Here is a 16,780-nt window from a genome sequence, read left to right as displayed (position 1 = left end):
TAGTAGATGAGGTATATCACACTTCAGGGAATGGCTGGGAATATACAAGAAGTTAAACAAGCTGTGAATCACTAAACACCCAGGATGCAGGCCAAGCCATTAATGGGCTTACAAGCTGCCTGTGGGAGCTTCTGCCCATCAGCCAAAACTTTTTGCCTCTTTTGCTCTTCTCAGATTTAATCTCTCATTACATCTCTGACAGATTTCCCCTTCATTTTAATTATTTTTAGTTCAAAATTTGAATGGGGCTCTACCCATTGGTCCACCCAGTCAGGAGACTGACTGTAAGCTTATGTGTTCCAGTGGAACACTGGGTAGATGATCTGGGGCTGTTGGAGGTTTCCTTGACATGTGTCACAGTCTGCCACTCAGCATCCGTGGCTCAGAGTGACACCGATGCCTTGACTTTGTGAAAATTGCCCGGCCTGGGAACTAACCCTCTCATTAGGAGGGGCTCTAACACATCAGCGTTTTCTCCGCATCATACTTAGTGACGGTTCATGTTATGAAGCCAACCTGCTAATTTGATACCATCCAGTTTCCTTCTCTCCACATTACATGTTTCGGATCCCTGACTGGAAGTTAGATGTCCCTTAAGGCCAACTCCACTTTGTAGAGAGCTAACACTTGCCGTGTGCCCGGCACCGTGTTGGTTTATATATACTGTCTTCTCGCAAGAGCCCTGGGTGGTGTCGATATTATTTCCATTTAGATGTGGGGAAAGAGAAGCTTGGATGCATGGATGGCCACAGGTGTGCTAATTCTAAACAGTGCTCTTTCCTTCTCTCAGTATTCTTGTTACAACTTAGAGCCATGTTCATTGGGTATAGAAGGCCTTTTTCTCGTGATTCCACCTGGATTTTTCAATTACGGCTTTGAATATTTTCAAAGTGAAAGAATAAAATTGACTTAAAAGATTTTTAAAAACGAGGTCCAAACCTGGGTGGCTCAGTTGGTTAAGCATCCGACTTCGACTGAGGTCATGACCTTGCATTTCATGGGTTCAAACCCCGCTTGGGGCTCTGTGCTGACAGCTCAGAGCCTAGACCCTGGTTTGGATTCTGTGTCTTCCTCTCTCTCTGTCCTTCCCCTGCTCATGCTTTGTCTATCTCAAAAATAAATGAAACATTTAAACAAAATTTTTTTAAAGACTAAATTTGAAAGGCATGACATCTCCCACTTTGCTTTACTTTCTGGCTTTGCTGTGCATCAGTCTGTTTTACTCCTCAAAAGAGGGGGTTATTTACCTAAGAGAGCCGTGAGACCCATGTGTGCGGGTTGATGGCCACCCCTCTCTCCTTGTAGCCTTTTTTCTAACACATGCACTCTTGTTCCCACGTACAGATCTGCTCGCACGGATTCACGTATTGCCTCTCAGACTTAAGCATAATTTTATACGCATCAGACATTCACACTCCCGACAGGACTGATTCATTCTGCTCTAGATCCCATCAGCTTCTGATTCCATTTCTCCCCACCCTCTCACTACTCAGTTCTGCATGGGTGGAATGAGTAAAGCTTGGCTCACAGAGGACAGTTGCCTCACCCCCTTGGGTTTTCTTACTTTAAAAGCAGGTCGGTGTAGGAAAAGAGACCCAGAAGCAGCCTTTTCAAAGAAAGCGAGGAAATGTGGGGCTGAATCAGTTCAGTCCAGTGTTAGAATTTGGCTGGTTTACACCTGTGCTTAGCGGCGTTAGATGTCTGTCAGCTGGCTGCTGTTTGTCTCTTTCAGTCTCTGTCTCTCCTCTCCACTGACTTAAGTAGATCTGGAATATGAACTTACAGGAAAGGAGGAAAGGTATATGAGAGACAACAGTTATTACTAAACAAAGAGATTTATAGATTTCAGCATTAAGAGTAATAGTCCTAAAGCAGTATGGTATTATAAAAACTGAATAATATAAGAGAAGCAGAAATCCAGCTACAGCAAATTCTAATTAAGAAGCCTAGTTGACTTTTGCAACTTGATCAAGATATGTGTGTCCTGAGGCAGTGATGTCTCAAGCTACCTATAGGATTAATTTCAGTTGATTTAGGTAAATTCTCCTAGGGATTAACTGATTGTTTTAAGTACATCATAGCAAGGGAAAGCAAAAAGATCAAGTTTTACAAATTGCAAATCTGAGAATAAAGATACGAGTCCTTTTTCACATAGGACCACTGAGAAACCTGGTCTGGATGCTGGTCAAATTAGACCTGAGGCATCTTGCTACTTTGTTCTTTCATTAAGTCTTAGTTCTGTTCTTCCTTCTCCACTTCCTACTGTTCATAAACATATTGCTGAGCAGTTGTTTATGGAAGAAATGGTGATGGCTGATTAAAAATCTAATGCCAGCTATGTGACAGTCTAAAGTGAAGTTCATAGTATCATGTCTGAGGACCCTCAGCACTATAGCTACTCAATAGTAAGTACTCGAAGAAGAAAGGGAAAGTAAGCTGTATTCCACTTGACTGTCAGTCATAGGCAAGTGCTTATCTGAACATACTATTTGTTTCAACATTTCAAATTCTAATTTTCATTTTAAAAAGTAAATTCTGTTTCAAAAATTCCTCCTCATAACAATATGTGTTCACCATTGCTTGTCTTCTATTTCTGAGGAAACCAGGTTATGTTCTGTGCTCCCTTATATCTGATTCAATATCTGTCTGTCCTCCTTCCAGCTTTTCTCTAGGAGAAGCTCAGGGTTTAGGGAGGGTGAGGAGGATCTTGATTTTACCCAATCAGCATTGGGAAAAGAAAAATACTGTAAAAGCCTTTAATCTGACCTAGAAAGAATGAGTCGTTGGTTAGTTAATTTAGAAGTCAGTCAGAGTAGGAAATCATTTTAAAAAGATGCATACTGTAGGGGAACCTGGCTGGCTCAGTTGGTTAGGCGTCCGGCTTCAGCTTAGGTCATGATCTCATGGTTCATGAATTTGAGCCCCACATCGGGCTCTGTGCTGACAAGAGCCTGGAGCCTGCTTCGGATTCTGTGTCTCCTTCTCTCTACCCCTCCTCCACTCATGCCTGTCTCTCTCTGTCTCAAAAATAAATAAACACCAAAAAATTAAAAAGATGCACTCTGTAAACATTTTAATTTAATGTAATCTCAATATGTGTAAATTAACTAGTCTTTTTTTTTTTAATTTTACAGTGTGTGTACACAAGTGGGAGGGGCAGAAGGAGAGAGAATCTCTCTTTTTTAAAAAATGTTTACTTAGTTTTGAGAGAGAGATAGTGCATAAGCAGGGCAGAGGGAGAGGGAGACACAGAATCCAAAGCAGGACCCAGGTTCCAAGCTATCAGCAGAGTTCAAACTCAGGAACTGTGAGATCATGACCTGAGCCAAAGTTGGACACTTAATCCACTGAGCCCCAAGAGAGACAGAGAGAGAGAGAATCTTAAGCTCTACACTCAATGTGGAGCCCAACACAGGGCTTGATCCCATGACCCGGGGAGCATGACCTGAGCTAAAATCCAGAGTTGAACACTCAACCAGCTGAGCCACCCAGACATGCCTACTAGTCTTTTGATATAAGGCCTTTTTAAGATCGCCTATATAAACCACACTTGTAATACATCATTTTTGTTTTCCACTTTTCACTGCTTTTAAAGGTAACGTAAGAACTTGAAGCAATCTGAATGTAGGAATCTAGATTTGTATTATTTTGTCAACTTTAGAAAACCTTCTCACCCATACTAAAATAGGAATTTTATTTGGTAACTCACGTTTAACACATTTATCAGTACTTTCCAAAGCATCCCACTTGTGTGTGTGTTTTTTTTTTAATGAACAACAGAGCTTTTCCTTTTCACACTCATGTTTCATCAGTTTAAATATTTGTTGAAATTAGTTAATCCTGATATGAGGCCTCACCAGAAAAACAGGTGTGGAGATAAACCCAGCTGATGGGAGCCCCAGCATTTGGCGTCCTGAAGAAGACCCATGGCCTCTGTGGAAGGCGTTAGCTGCCCAGCTCCCTTGTCAGTTTGTTGTACAGCGGGAATAACAGCACTAGATTGTTCCTTGGGTTGGTTATCTAACATGTGGATAAAAGAGATTTTCTGTATATGGTGAAGGAAGGAAGAGAAGACCAAAGAAATAATAAGGAGTAAAAAAAGGTAAAGAAAAAAAAAATTGAACAGAGACAAAATGATGTGTGATTTTGCAAGTGAAGGAGAAAGATGGATACAATAAGACAAAGATACACGTACACATACTTGACAGAAAAGCGATTTGCTAGTTGAACACTTGAGCGAAATGAGTGAATACCAGTTAAACTGAGATTGAATATGCTAAGACTTACAGAAGTGGATTACCCTGACATCTTGGTTCAGCAGGGAGCTAGGGTGTTCTAGTCGCCCTTACATTCTTTTTAGGAACAATGAAAATAGTGAGATAGGCATCTCAGAATAATCCCTGATTTTAGGAGGCAAACGTTGGAATACTTTACTGTGAATGATTGCTGTTTGGGTAAATTATTACTTATTTGAGCATTTCCTAACAGTTCAAATGTATTCTTCCACAATAATGACAAGTGAGGAGTAACTTAAGAGAAAATGAGCTGATCGAAGACATTTTCCTTGTTGCTTATCATTTCCAGGTGAGGTTTTAAGCCTCCTCCTCCCTTTTTACTTGTTTGTTCCACATCAAGGTTCAGGGAGTCCATTGTCTTTCCCCAGCCAGAATTGGTTCTAGAGTGTTTGAGTGAGTCTTGCAGCAGAAATTTGGTGCAACGTCATTTTACAGTAAAGTTGGCTGTCACCTTGGCCATGGGGTGGATGGAAAGGAAATGCAGTGTATTATTGGTCCCCTTTTATGTTGGGAGAGGAATTTTCTGTTAAAACAGGCATAGGTGTAAATCATGCTGAGGTCTCTTCATTGTAGGACAGCCTCTTTATGACCTAGTACACACTTATCATTTATCTGGAAATGTCATGGGGAGTAAATTACCTTCAAACTGGAAGCCACCTACCCTAAGAAGCTTTGGTCCTTTTTTCAGATATCATTGGTATCATATAGAAAATTATTGTTTTAGTCATACAGTCAGTGACATATATCTAACGCCAGAAAGGATGTAGGTCATGGTATGTGTGTACTTTTGTTAATTCTTTTCCTGTTATGACTTAAATACTGAATTTTGTTTGTGGAAAAACTGAAAACATCAGCTACCTATTGGGAAATAGCTCACTCTGGAAACTGTCCATTTCCATCCTTGCCATGAAGATGAATGTGGTGCCTTATGTACAGCCGATTACCTTTATTGAAAGATTAAGAAATAAATAAACCTAGCTGTAAGCTTTTGCCTTGGAATGGAATGTAGGTAGCTGCTAGGATAGCTTGTGTGAGCTGAATTCCAACTTCCTTGTGAATGTAAAAAAATGTTGACGATCACGTGGTTTCCTGTACCCAGAAGCATCCTCACCTCCCGTGAACTCCAACTCTTATGCTCCTTTTCAGGGCAGTCTACTTTGTTCGGCATAAGGAATCCCGGCAGAGGTTTGCTATGAAGAAGATCAATAAACAGAACCTCATCCTCCGAAACCAGATCCAGCAGGCCTTTGTGGAACGGGATATCCTGACTTTTGCAGAGAATCCCTTTGTTGTCAGCATGTACTGCTCCTTTGAAACAAGGCGCCACCTTTGCATGGTCATGGAATATGTGGAAGGTACATCAGCCTCTGACACACAGAATGTGACCCCTGTATCCAGAAGCTGCTTGCTCCTTTGTGCAGCTGAGGCTTTCCCTGTTGTGCTACCCAATGGTTGTATCCACCTAGGAACTGAAGCCAGGCACTGAGATGGCTGTCTTCCCAGTCATTATCTTCTGATAATTGCTTGTAAAGTGCCTGCTCTACTATAACAAAGGGAAAATTAGTGCTTTTTGGAAAATGGTGGTTTTGCTTTTTTAATAGCTTTTAATCCTAACTACCTCCTCTCAATTGGTCATTACAGTTAGGATATAGGTGATGGAATTTTTCCTACCTACTTTCATTAAATAACATAAAATCATTCGTGACACTGAGTTTCTTAAAGAATGAATTAAAAATGCATTCTTTGTGGTCTACGGTATGAAATTAAAAACGAGTTTAGGGGAAAAGGAGATACAAGTCAGGAAAATCTAGCGCTACTTTTTTTGACATTTATGGTTTACCTTTTAAATGTTCTTATTTCCATCAGTTTTACATTCAATTTCTGCATGTTTGGCCATGACTTATTGAGATAAACAAAGTTAATAAAAGGCAGAGATGAGGAAAGGCCAAAACAATCTTCAAAAGCATCTAATTTAAGCTCTTGTAATTGTTTGAGCAGAATCCCAAGACTATAAAATTCTAAGAAACATTAACTATCATCTAGTTCGACCTTTTCATTTTGCAGATGAGTGAACTGAAACCCAAGAGGTGGGAGACTTACTAGATACTTTACTAGTAGACACAAGACAAAAGCGTAGCGTGCCTGATTTCCACCTGTTTCCCCCCACCCCCACACACACCAGCACTTGGCCTTACTAACCTTCATTGTGGTTATGATAACTAACATTTATCACACATTTAATAAGTGTTGGTAATGTCCTCAATTCGTTGCATATATCACCTCATGTAATCTACTTAATAATCTTACAAGGGGTGACAGTCTTACTGTCATGATATTAGAGAAGGGTGCCAAGACTAGCTTCCCTAAGATCTCTCCACCCGTAACGGAGCCAGGATTTGAACTCCAGGAGCCTAATTCCAGAACCCATGCTTTATACTGGTGTATTTTGTTCTTCAAATTTCATTTCCACTTTGAAGCCAGATCTGCTCTTAGGAGAACTGCTGCCGTAAAAAAAAAAAAAAAAAAAAAAGATATATATATGTGTGTGTGTGTATGTGTATGTGTATGTGTATGTTTCACAGTCCACACTTAGGAACTTGGTATACTGTGTCTGTGGGTAGATGCTGTTTTATAATCTGCACTGATGGTCATCTTCAATCCTAGCTGATACTATACCTGCTAAGTCTTGTGTCTGTGTTTTATAGGAGGCGACTGTGCTACCTTGATGAAGAATATGGGTCCTCTCCCTGTTGACATGGCAAGGATGTACTTTGCGGAGACAGTCTTGGCCTTGGAATATCTACATAATTATGGAATTGTACACAGGGATTTGAAACCAGACAAGTATGCACACTGAGGAAACAGATCTTTTTTTTCACCCCATGCAGAAAGTTTTCTTATGTCTATAAAAATGTTTTCTTTTAATGCTGCTTTGCACATTTTAAAATTGTCCTGTAATGTTCCCATATGACTTATTTTGGCAGTATATATGGTAATGTTTATATAGTACTTTAAAGGTTCTGGGGCTTATAATAATAGCTTCTAAGGAACAAAAGAAAAAGATGATGATAAAGCCAGGGTTAATTAAATTTTTAAAAGTTTGTTTTTCATTATGTTAAGTTTTGAATCATAGAATGCTACAAGTTGCTTTCTGGATGGCTTTTGCATTTGGTATTATATACTTAGATAAACCTTCCCTACTCCAAGATGATATATTTGATATTATATAGTATCTCACCATTTAGTGTAAAAGTTTTAAACCTATGTGACGTTCATTTTAGTGTCTGATTTGAGATACACATAGACTTTTTCCCCCAAATGACTATTCTTCATCTTGACACCATTTATTAAATTTTTTATGCTTTCTCCGCTAATTTCAGACAGCTCTATAAGCATTACATGTAATATGTAAAGATTCTAAGTGTGCTGAGAACTATATAAAATTAACTCGTGCTCATTCCAGAAAATTTGGAAGTACAGAAAAAGATTTTTAAAAATTCATTCATGGAGCGCCTGGGTGGCTCAGTAGGTTAAGCGTCTGACTCTTGATCTTGGCACAGGTCATGATCTCATGGTTCGTGGGTTCAAGCCCCACGTCGGACTTTGTGCTGACAGTGCAGAGCCTGCTTGGAATTCTCTCTCCCTCTCTCTCTGCCCCTATCCCATTTGTGCTCATACTCTTTCTGTCTCTCTCACGATAAATAAAAACAATTTTTTTAATAAAATAAAATTTAAAAATTCATCCATGACATTACCAAAGACAACTATTAGAACTTTGGAATATTTCTTTCCAGTAGATATTCTTTCTCTTTACACTTCCTCTATTTCTTTAATTTTTTAAATTAATTAAAATTTCGGTTTTTCCCCTTAAAATGAATTTTTTTAATTTAAATTCATAAAGCTGTCAAATGTGAATCCTTTGCATACATAAGAAATTTACATTTTGTGCTTAATAAGTAGAAATTTAAATTCGAGCCATAAGTTGAAATCTTAAACAATAGTACGTTTTTCTGTCCAAGTTCTTTATCTTATGTCTCACTTAAACCTTGGACAGATTGATGTGGGATTATTGGTAATCAATCCTTTATTATTTTATTATTCTGAAAATAGATGTCAGAGTCCCACACTAGAGTTTTTCTAAGAGTTCAGACCTATAAATGAAACTGTATGTGGCCGCTCCAACAAAGATTAGCTGGACCCTGTGTCTGGCCCTCCCTTGTGACTTACACTCATGAGCCAGATGCCCCTGTGTAATATGCTCTTGTGATTTCATCTCTTCCCGGGCTGGGTTCTATATTGAGATTGATACCTCTACACTAAATAGACTTAGGAATTGATAGGGGAAGGAGAAATCTAAAAAAAGAAAAGAAAAGAACTTAAAAGCAAACGTTATAATATGTGTCCTTCTGCTTCATAGTTTGTTGGTCACCTCCATGGGGCACATAAAGCTGACGGATTTTGGATTATCCAAGGTGGGACTAATGAGCATGACTACCAATCTTTATGAAGGTCATATCGAGAAGGATGCTCGAGAGTTCCTGGACAAACAGGTAAGCTTGCACGCAGCCCAGTTCTAGAGGGAAATACAAAGTACGATATTGCCAGCGACATTCCGAATCAACTTGTATAAGCCAGCTTCACATTAGTGCTGGGCGTCTAGATGTCTGTATAAGCCTTACGTTTAATAAAGTGCAAATTGCCTCCATTTTTCTCCCTGGGCCTCTCTGAACTGTCCGTTCCTCCGCATTCCTCCCCCAGCATTATGGTCTATTAGCAAGACAAACGATGTAATTGCGCACAAGTGAGAATGTGAGAGAGACAAATGGAAAACTGTTTTTGTAAGGAATTCAGGAGTCTCAGTAGAGTACTCATGAAACTCATGATGCATTGTACAATCCCGGGTGCTAAAATCCCAGCCATGGCCCATTTCCCTTTAAGCATGCCTCATTACCATGTGCCCACAATCTGTTCATTGTAAAGTTACTTAAGGTAAACACATCTCAACTGTCAGGCTTTGATAAAGTAACCAGGATGTGAATATATTTTGGTCATAAAAATACTAAAACTATCTCTGGTGGCAACAGATGAAGAATGCATCATTCTTTTAAGCGTTAAAAATGTTTTTAATATTGTGGAATAAGTAGAACCACCAAACAGGGTCAGACCCTCAATTTGAAATTGCACGTTATGCATAGTTTAACATTAAAGCGGCATTTAAATTTCCATTTTTTGCTGTTTAAATATTTCATTGCCTTTGGGGTTATGGATGCTGACTTAATAATTGCTGTTCTTAAGTTCTCTGCCCATGTGGTTGAGCAGGTGCACTCTGGGCAACCTAATTGGTGTTTAGCCATCGTGTTCATTTTGATTCATGTCTAATATTCCAATTATTCTAATATTGCAATCATCTTTTAGGTCTGTGGCACTCCTGAATACATTGCACCAGAAGTGATTTTGAGGCAGGGCTATGGGAAGCCAGTGGACTGGTGGGCCATGGGGATAATCCTCTATGAATTTCTGGTTGGATGCGTGCCATTCTTTGGGGACACTCCAGAAGAGCTGTTTGGACAAGTCATCAGTGGTAAGTATCTTCAAGCGACTGTTGGAAAGCAGCTCTTTAATGTAATCCTGCGGAGTATTGCCGTCTTCACTACTAAAATGTCAACCTTTACCAAACAGTTTAGCCAACACATTAAAAGAACTCACTCATCATAGCCCATAACTGACTGACAAATCTCAGGAGATCAATTTGTGTTGAAAATTGATCTGAGGAAGTTTCGTTAAGATGGAATCTGGCACGGCGCTGGCGGTGTAACCGATTTTTATGGTGTGCTTTTTCTGCAAAAGAAATTCACGTGGGATTTGCAAATTATTTCCTTTCCGTCCAGTCTTCCTTTCCATCATAGGAACGTGGCACCAGGGAAGAAAAGGTTAATGTGGGTCACATTTACATAAATGGGGGGAAAATAGCTAATGGCACAGTGAAGAAATTAACAAAAATGTAATAAACCCTAAAACAAATGTCTACCACATAATAAATAATGAGGATGGGAAGGAAGCAAATTTAATTCACAGACTGTTAATGATTTCATTGGTGGTTGTTATGGTGTAATGTTATTTCTGTAACAGCTGTTCATCTTTCATTTAAAATTCAATAACCTTTAGATCTTAACCTGCACACTGACCCTCGCTATTGTTACGCGGCTTGTGGCAAAACTAAATGATAATTAAATAGGCCCTATTAGTACCCTACCTGCTGTTTTTGTAAATTTCCCCGAAGCATATCAAAAAGGCCTCTCCTCCTCAGAGTTTTATCAGTCATCACCGACACCTCCATCACCCACTCAGATACCGTCTGGACTGTGCTACAGGGCCCAACAGTGGAAAGAGAGGGAAAATGCGAGTCGCTACGAGGAGTCCCTTAATCACAGCGTTATTCTCTATCGTTGACTTTGCAAGCCAGGCATATTTGTAAACTTTAACAAAGTAGATTTGTGCGTTGCCTGCAGTGTATAACCCTTTTCTACAATATCTGAGATGTTTATGGATTTATAACTAGGCTGTTTGCTGATATACCAAGGCCTGAATGGCAGGAGGAATCAACTGTTTAATTAACACAAGCAGCAAATGCTGGCTTTGTTCTCGATGCCTTACGGCTCAGATGCATATTCATGTTTTATTTTCCAAATCAGATTTAAACTGCAGCAAAGGAAGCTGGAGGCAGGCACACACAGAAATAACTCATGTTTTTATTGCATTTCCATACACACAAGCACACACACCTTATCTTCAGGCAAACTCCTGTGGAATGTAGAACATGTTCTCATATTTATGGCAGATTTTGAATACTTCCATTACTATGATTACTTTGGATTTCTTTGTCTTCAAGCTTAACACTTTGGCCTTTGATTTGTCTCTAGACATAGTTATTTTTGCAAAATTAACTTCGTGCTTCTCAAAGCTGAAGAACTCTATGGCTGTGGCCAAATTCTCATTTAAAGGACAGTAGGAGAGAAAAATCTTACTGTCTTGATACCCTGTACAAGCAACCACCTGAAACAGAGGTGTTTAGGGTTTCCCTCATATTAAGTCCTCTTAGTGACTGGAAGGAACAATTTGTGGTGAGCCAGTTCTGACGCACAGAAAAAAAAAGATACAAAGAATCAAAAAAGGAAATGGAAGGTGCTGCTTGTTGAAATATTCTCTCCCTGCCTTGTTGACAGCTGTACTGTTTTATATCTCATGAAACAGTACTTCTCAAACTTGCTTATGCCCAACTGACATCCCTGTCAAAATGCAGATTCTGATTCAGTCTGGGATGGGGCCTGAAATTCTGTCTTTCTCACAAACTCCCAGGCCACATCCAGGCTGTAGGTACCCGGACTGCCATTTGAACAATGACATTGTAAGCTCTGTGTCTCCTTTCTAGATGAGATCAACTGGCCGGAAAAGGATGAGGCACCACCCCCCGATGCCCAGGATCTGATTACCTTGCTTCTTAGGCAGAATCCCCTGGAGAGACTGGGAACAGGTTAGAGCACATATGTTTTAATTTTGCTAATATGCAAGAAATAATGTCTTTGTGGAACATTAAGAGGTTCTTGTTTGTGTTTTGTTTTTGTTTTTTTTTTTTTTTTTGCCTAGGAAACATCTGTTGGTTGATGTAGGACATGACTACAACACATTATAATAATCATATTTTGGGTTTTTTTTTTTTCTGGTTCAGAGCAATATGTATGCTAGGAAGGTTGGTGGTTGTGTGTCTTTGATTTTTTTTTTTCTCGTTGTTTTTTGGTTTTTTGGGGTTTTTTTGCAAAGCAAAAGTTATTTGTTTCAATAAATAAAATTGTCTGGAAGAAAACCTCAAGGGCACATGTAACTCTTCTGTCCTGAAAAGCATGCATCTTAAATAATTTAAAATAGATGATTCGAGATGTACAGCTTTTTTTGTAACACATATATTCCTAGAAGGATTTGACCCAGCACGTTCCGTCTATAGGCTTTAAAATGGGTTATCAGTCCTCGAACTAATTAGTTTCTGGAAATGAGTGTCAGAGGTTTGAACCATGCTGTCTCATCATGGTGATCATACCGTAGCCCAAGAAAGAGGATTAAAACTATTGGCTTTCAAGATTAAGGAGATAATAGATTTGTTTCTTGCCGATTATTTTTTCCCAGCTGTTCCCCATACAAGTTATGTTTCAGCCAGTCATTTTCCTTTTCTAATATTCTGAATGGACAGTGATCCCAGTATAGAGTCCCAACTTGCCCTAGTATGTAAATTTATCTAGATGGGACTAAATATTAAATATAAGTACAAAACACAGTAGACAATTCCCATAATTTTCACCTGTGAAAATTTTTGTCTTGATGGGTTTTTTTACTCTGAACTGTTTCATTCTACCTCATTGTAATAGAAATATCAGAAAATACTGAAGAAATCATTCTCTCCCTCAGTTTTCCCAAGGCAAAAATAATTTGCAGCAGCTCCAAATACGTATCTTCTATTTTTCCCCATTTTTGCCCACAGCTTCCCCAGTTGGAGGGCTCCATTCTTGCTTAAATATGCTCAGCTACTAGAGTTTATGGTAATGCATTGAAGCCCGTGGGCCATATTTTTGTCTTGGAAATAAAGTTTGATTGAAACACAGCATTGCCATTCACATGCATTGTTTATGGCTACCTTCATGGTAGAGTACCAGAGTTGACTCATCAAACCTGCCCACAAAGCCTAAAGTATTTACTATTCGGCTTTTTGCAGAAACATCTCTCATGGTCTGCATTAGAGAATCAAACAAGATTCAAACTGCAGGCTCACTTGGAAAGACTTCTTTGAGTTGAGCCTCTTACCGGAGGACCATGTGCATTTTTGCCTTTTGCAGTGGATGAGTGGGCCTTCGAGTAGGAAAGACAATATAAACGGAAGTTAAGGGCACAAACTCCACGGTCAGATTGCCTGCATTTAAATCTCTGTTGTGTGACTGTGGGCAGGATGTTTCCCTTTCTGTGCCTCATTTCCCCGTCTGTAAAATGGAGCTTAGAGAAGTACCCGCCTTTTCATGAGGATAAAAGATCACCCACCGTGGCTCTTAAAACCAGGTGTGACACTGCTGGCCCTGGTATTGCCATTTTAATGTTCTGCCCGTATAATCTCACACTTTCCCCCTTTGGACATACAAGATACAGAAATGGCGGTGGTGCCCCTGTCTTTGAGCTGATCGAACTCTTTGAACAGAGTACTTTATATTTCTTCCCTCCCCCCTATCTGATTTTCCTTTGTCTGGAGTAACTAGCAAACTCGTTGCTCCCTGCCCTCTGTGACCTGCAGTCACATTTGCTTTCTGGCTCCAGGGATGTGAGTAGGTGTCAAAGAATGGGTGTCAAGGCCCGTGCAAGGCAGAGTTCTGAGGCGTGATTTCCGCTCGAGCCAAATAGGAGAAGCGGCGGCATTTTCAGACAGCCTGCAACACTGCAAATATCTGTTTACGTGTGCTCGTCAGCTGTCCCGGGGAAGCGTTGGCCTGAGATACGTCTAAAGACGACGTTAGAATCGGTACATCCCTTCCAAAGAGCCCACTTATCTTCTGTGTTCTTGGGTCGGCTTGGAGAGTGTCCTCACGGAGTCTTCTGCCTGCTGCCCTCCTCTGAGAATACTTGGGAACTTTACTGGGCTGGATTTGACAAAACAGGGTTATGGTGATGGTCCACACATCCATGTTTATATGTGATACGCTGTGTGTTACCTCTCTGCTCATTTTTCTCCCTGCTACTGCTACTTGGGTTCTTTTCGGGGTTTGACTATTTGAGAAGCGAATCTCCTAGCAGAAGCTCAAAAGAGACATTTAAAAGGCCCTGACCCAGCTCTCGGTATTGTCGAGAAGTACGTGCCAAACAGACAGGTCCCATGTGACAGATCCCGTAGGGTCCAGAGAACGAGGCTGAGAATCCCGCAGGCCTGCCATGCTGCTTCCAATGACAGCATTTTGGATTTAATGCATATTTAGCGGGCAAAATAATGCACCGTGAAAATGTGTGAATTCACATTTGCCCGAGAGACTAGAGAGGCTGAGAAAAAGAGTGTGAAGAACATAATGGATGTTTAAGAAACTTCCATGAAAGGAGAGAGAACCTCAAGGGAGAACATTAGGGCAAAGGATAACTTGCAGTTGGGAAACTTGTCCTCCTCAAACTAGACTTTTGAACTCGTGAAGTACTGAATGGCAGCCTGGTTTGTCAGACTTTACAGCTGCTCAGATGCGACGGACTTCCACCCGTGTACCAGCTGGGAGGTCTTGAGTGGCTTCCTCTTTACTTGGGTCACAATTTCCTAATCTAGGAAGGTGGGCATGCTATATACCTCACAAGATTATGGCGAGGACTGAAATTCAGTATGTTCATGAAGACACCAAGTACATTAACGTAATACGTAATAGGAGCTCCAGATACGATCAGCGCTCTTTCTTTCCCTTTCCCCATCCAAGCATGGAGTTGATGCAATGCCTGCTTTGTGGGGTTGCTTTCAGTGATTTAATTGAAGAGAACTGGATGCTTCTAGCGTCTCGGGCAGTACTTGTCCAAGTCAGCCCTCCTCTGCCCGCTGCCACTCCTATTGCTGTTGTGGTCAACATCAGACTCCACTGTGTGCCAGAAACACAGAGAATGCCTATGTAGCATCCTGGATAAAGATTCCAATCAAATGCTTAGTAAAGAAGAATCTGTTCTTCCTTTTTGGGGGTGACTTTCCCACTTTGCTCTTGCCCTGGCTGGGTTTGGGGCTCCAGTCTGCACCCTGTGCTGTAGTAACCTGACCGGCAGAGCCACGTCTCTGGGCCACACAGACAGGTCCCCCACCCCAACACTCAGGCCCATTTCTCCTTCAGTTTGCATTTCTCATCCTGGTTTTTTGTTTGGTTTTGGTTTTGGTTTGGTTTTTGGTACCACACTGAGGACAGAGTGGGAAGCATGGTGACAACTTCACGAGAAAGGCATTTACGTCACACCTACAGGGCATCTCCTGGCAGGGAGGTGATGAGAGCCTGTGTTAGTCTTGTGAGAAATACTCCTTCGTGGTATTTTTTGGGGACTGATTCTTCCTTACCTCCCTCCTCGACAGTGTGTGTGTGTGTGTGTGTGTGTGTGTGTGTGTGTGTGTGTGTGTGTGTGTAAGGGCAGAGGCCTGATTCTCACACTTTGATTGTCTAACCTGTGTACCTATTTCCCTTTACCTGGGGCATGATATATTTTGATGGGGCCTGCCCTTTCAAACCCTCAATAAAATCATGAACTAAATTAGGGGCGCCTGGGTGGCTCATTCGGTTAAGCGTCTGACTCTTGACTTTGGCTCAGGTTATGATCTCATGGTTCATGAGTCTGAGCCCCATGTCAAGTTCCACACTGAGAGTACAGAGCCTGCTTGGGATTCTCTCTCTGCCCCTCCCCCCCATCGTGCACGCACTCACTCTCTCGCAAAATAAATGAATAAACTTTAAAAAAAATAAAATCATGAACTAAATAACTATGCTGATTGGCAAAAAAAAAAAAAAAAAAGCCTAAAACTTAAGAATGGTACCTGATTTTCATCACATGCTTTATAAATCTATGAAACAGGCTTGCCAGTTTCTTACCTAAGAATCTGTGATCCACAGAATCGAAGTCCTACCTATATTAATGAGCAATCCAATAAAACTGAATGGAAACCATTATATACTATTCAGGAAAAATTCATCTTTATTAACCTTAGCTCTGGTGGAAATGTTGCTGTGAACACATTTTGTGCCTTGTTAGAATTTCTTTTTTTTTTTTTTTTTTTTTGTAATGAGCAAGTCTCCTTTGGGCCAACGTGTGTGCACATCCCCAGGTTCAGCATAATGTGATTTTAAGTGTCCGCATCATTAACCTTTGAAAAATGGAGGAAGTCATAGAAAAATTAACAAAGGAAAACTGTGCCATGGCAACTGCTGTTAGCAAAATCAAATGGTCTTCCGATGAATTATGGGAAAATTTGGGTTGGGAGGGGTTGTCGTAGAATGAAAAAGTAAGATTTGCATGATTCTTTAATTTATTTCTCTATTGATTTGAAGTGTTGGCAGGGGGAGGTGTTGTCAAAAGCTTTGCTGTGAGGGTAGTTTAATATTTTCCTCTCTGTTCTTTCCCTCTCCTCTGCACCCCAAGGTGGCGCCTATGAAGTCAAACAGCATCGATTCTTCCGTTCTTTAGACTGGAACAGTTTGCTGAGACAGAAGGCAGAATTTATTCCCCAACTGGAATCTGAGGATGACACAAGTTATTTTGATAGTACGTGAATTATCTGACATAAAATGTTGTTTGACCTTTACTTTGTAGAAAATTATCTCTGCTCGTGGTAGAAGTTTCTAGTCTTGAGCCTATGAGTTCTTTTTTTTTTTTTTTTTAACATTTATTTATTTTTGAGACAGAGACAGAGCATGAATGGGGGAGGGTCAGAGAGAGAGGGAGACACAGAATCC

At 40.4% G+C, this 16,780-nt stretch overlaps 1 protein-coding gene across 13 annotated transcripts in view; it reads left to right on the top strand.

Annotated features, from left to right (window-relative positions):
• MAST4 (microtubule associated serine/threonine kinase family member 4) overlaps positions 1-16,780 on the top strand; it is a 564,301-nt gene that overhangs the window by 519,463 nt on the left and 28,058 nt on the right. For all 13 annotated transcript variants that reach the window (XM_078449281.2, XM_078449273.2, XM_078449270.2 and 10 more), the window contains 6 exons: positions 5,442-5,650; positions 7,001-7,139; positions 8,713-8,845; positions 9,711-9,876; positions 11,725-11,826; positions 16,467-16,589. In XM_078449281.2, the coding sequence (XP_078305407.2) occupies positions 5,442-5,650; positions 7,001-7,139; positions 8,713-8,845; positions 9,711-9,876; positions 11,725-11,826; positions 16,467-16,589 (872 nt within the window). The remainder of the gene's footprint in view (positions 1-5,441; positions 5,651-7,000; positions 7,140-8,712; positions 8,846-9,710; positions 9,877-11,724; positions 11,827-16,466; positions 16,590-16,780) is intronic.

Source organism: Panthera onca, chromosome A1, assembly GCF_046562875.1.
Source record: "Panthera onca isolate mPanOnc1 chromosome A1, mPanOnc1 haplotype 2, whole genome shotgun sequence".
NCBI classification, from domain to species: domain Eukaryota; kingdom Metazoa; phylum Chordata; class Mammalia; order Carnivora; family Felidae; genus Panthera; species Panthera onca.
Note: the sequence above shows the minus strand (reverse complement) of the source record. Positions and strands in the feature narration are given on the sequence as shown.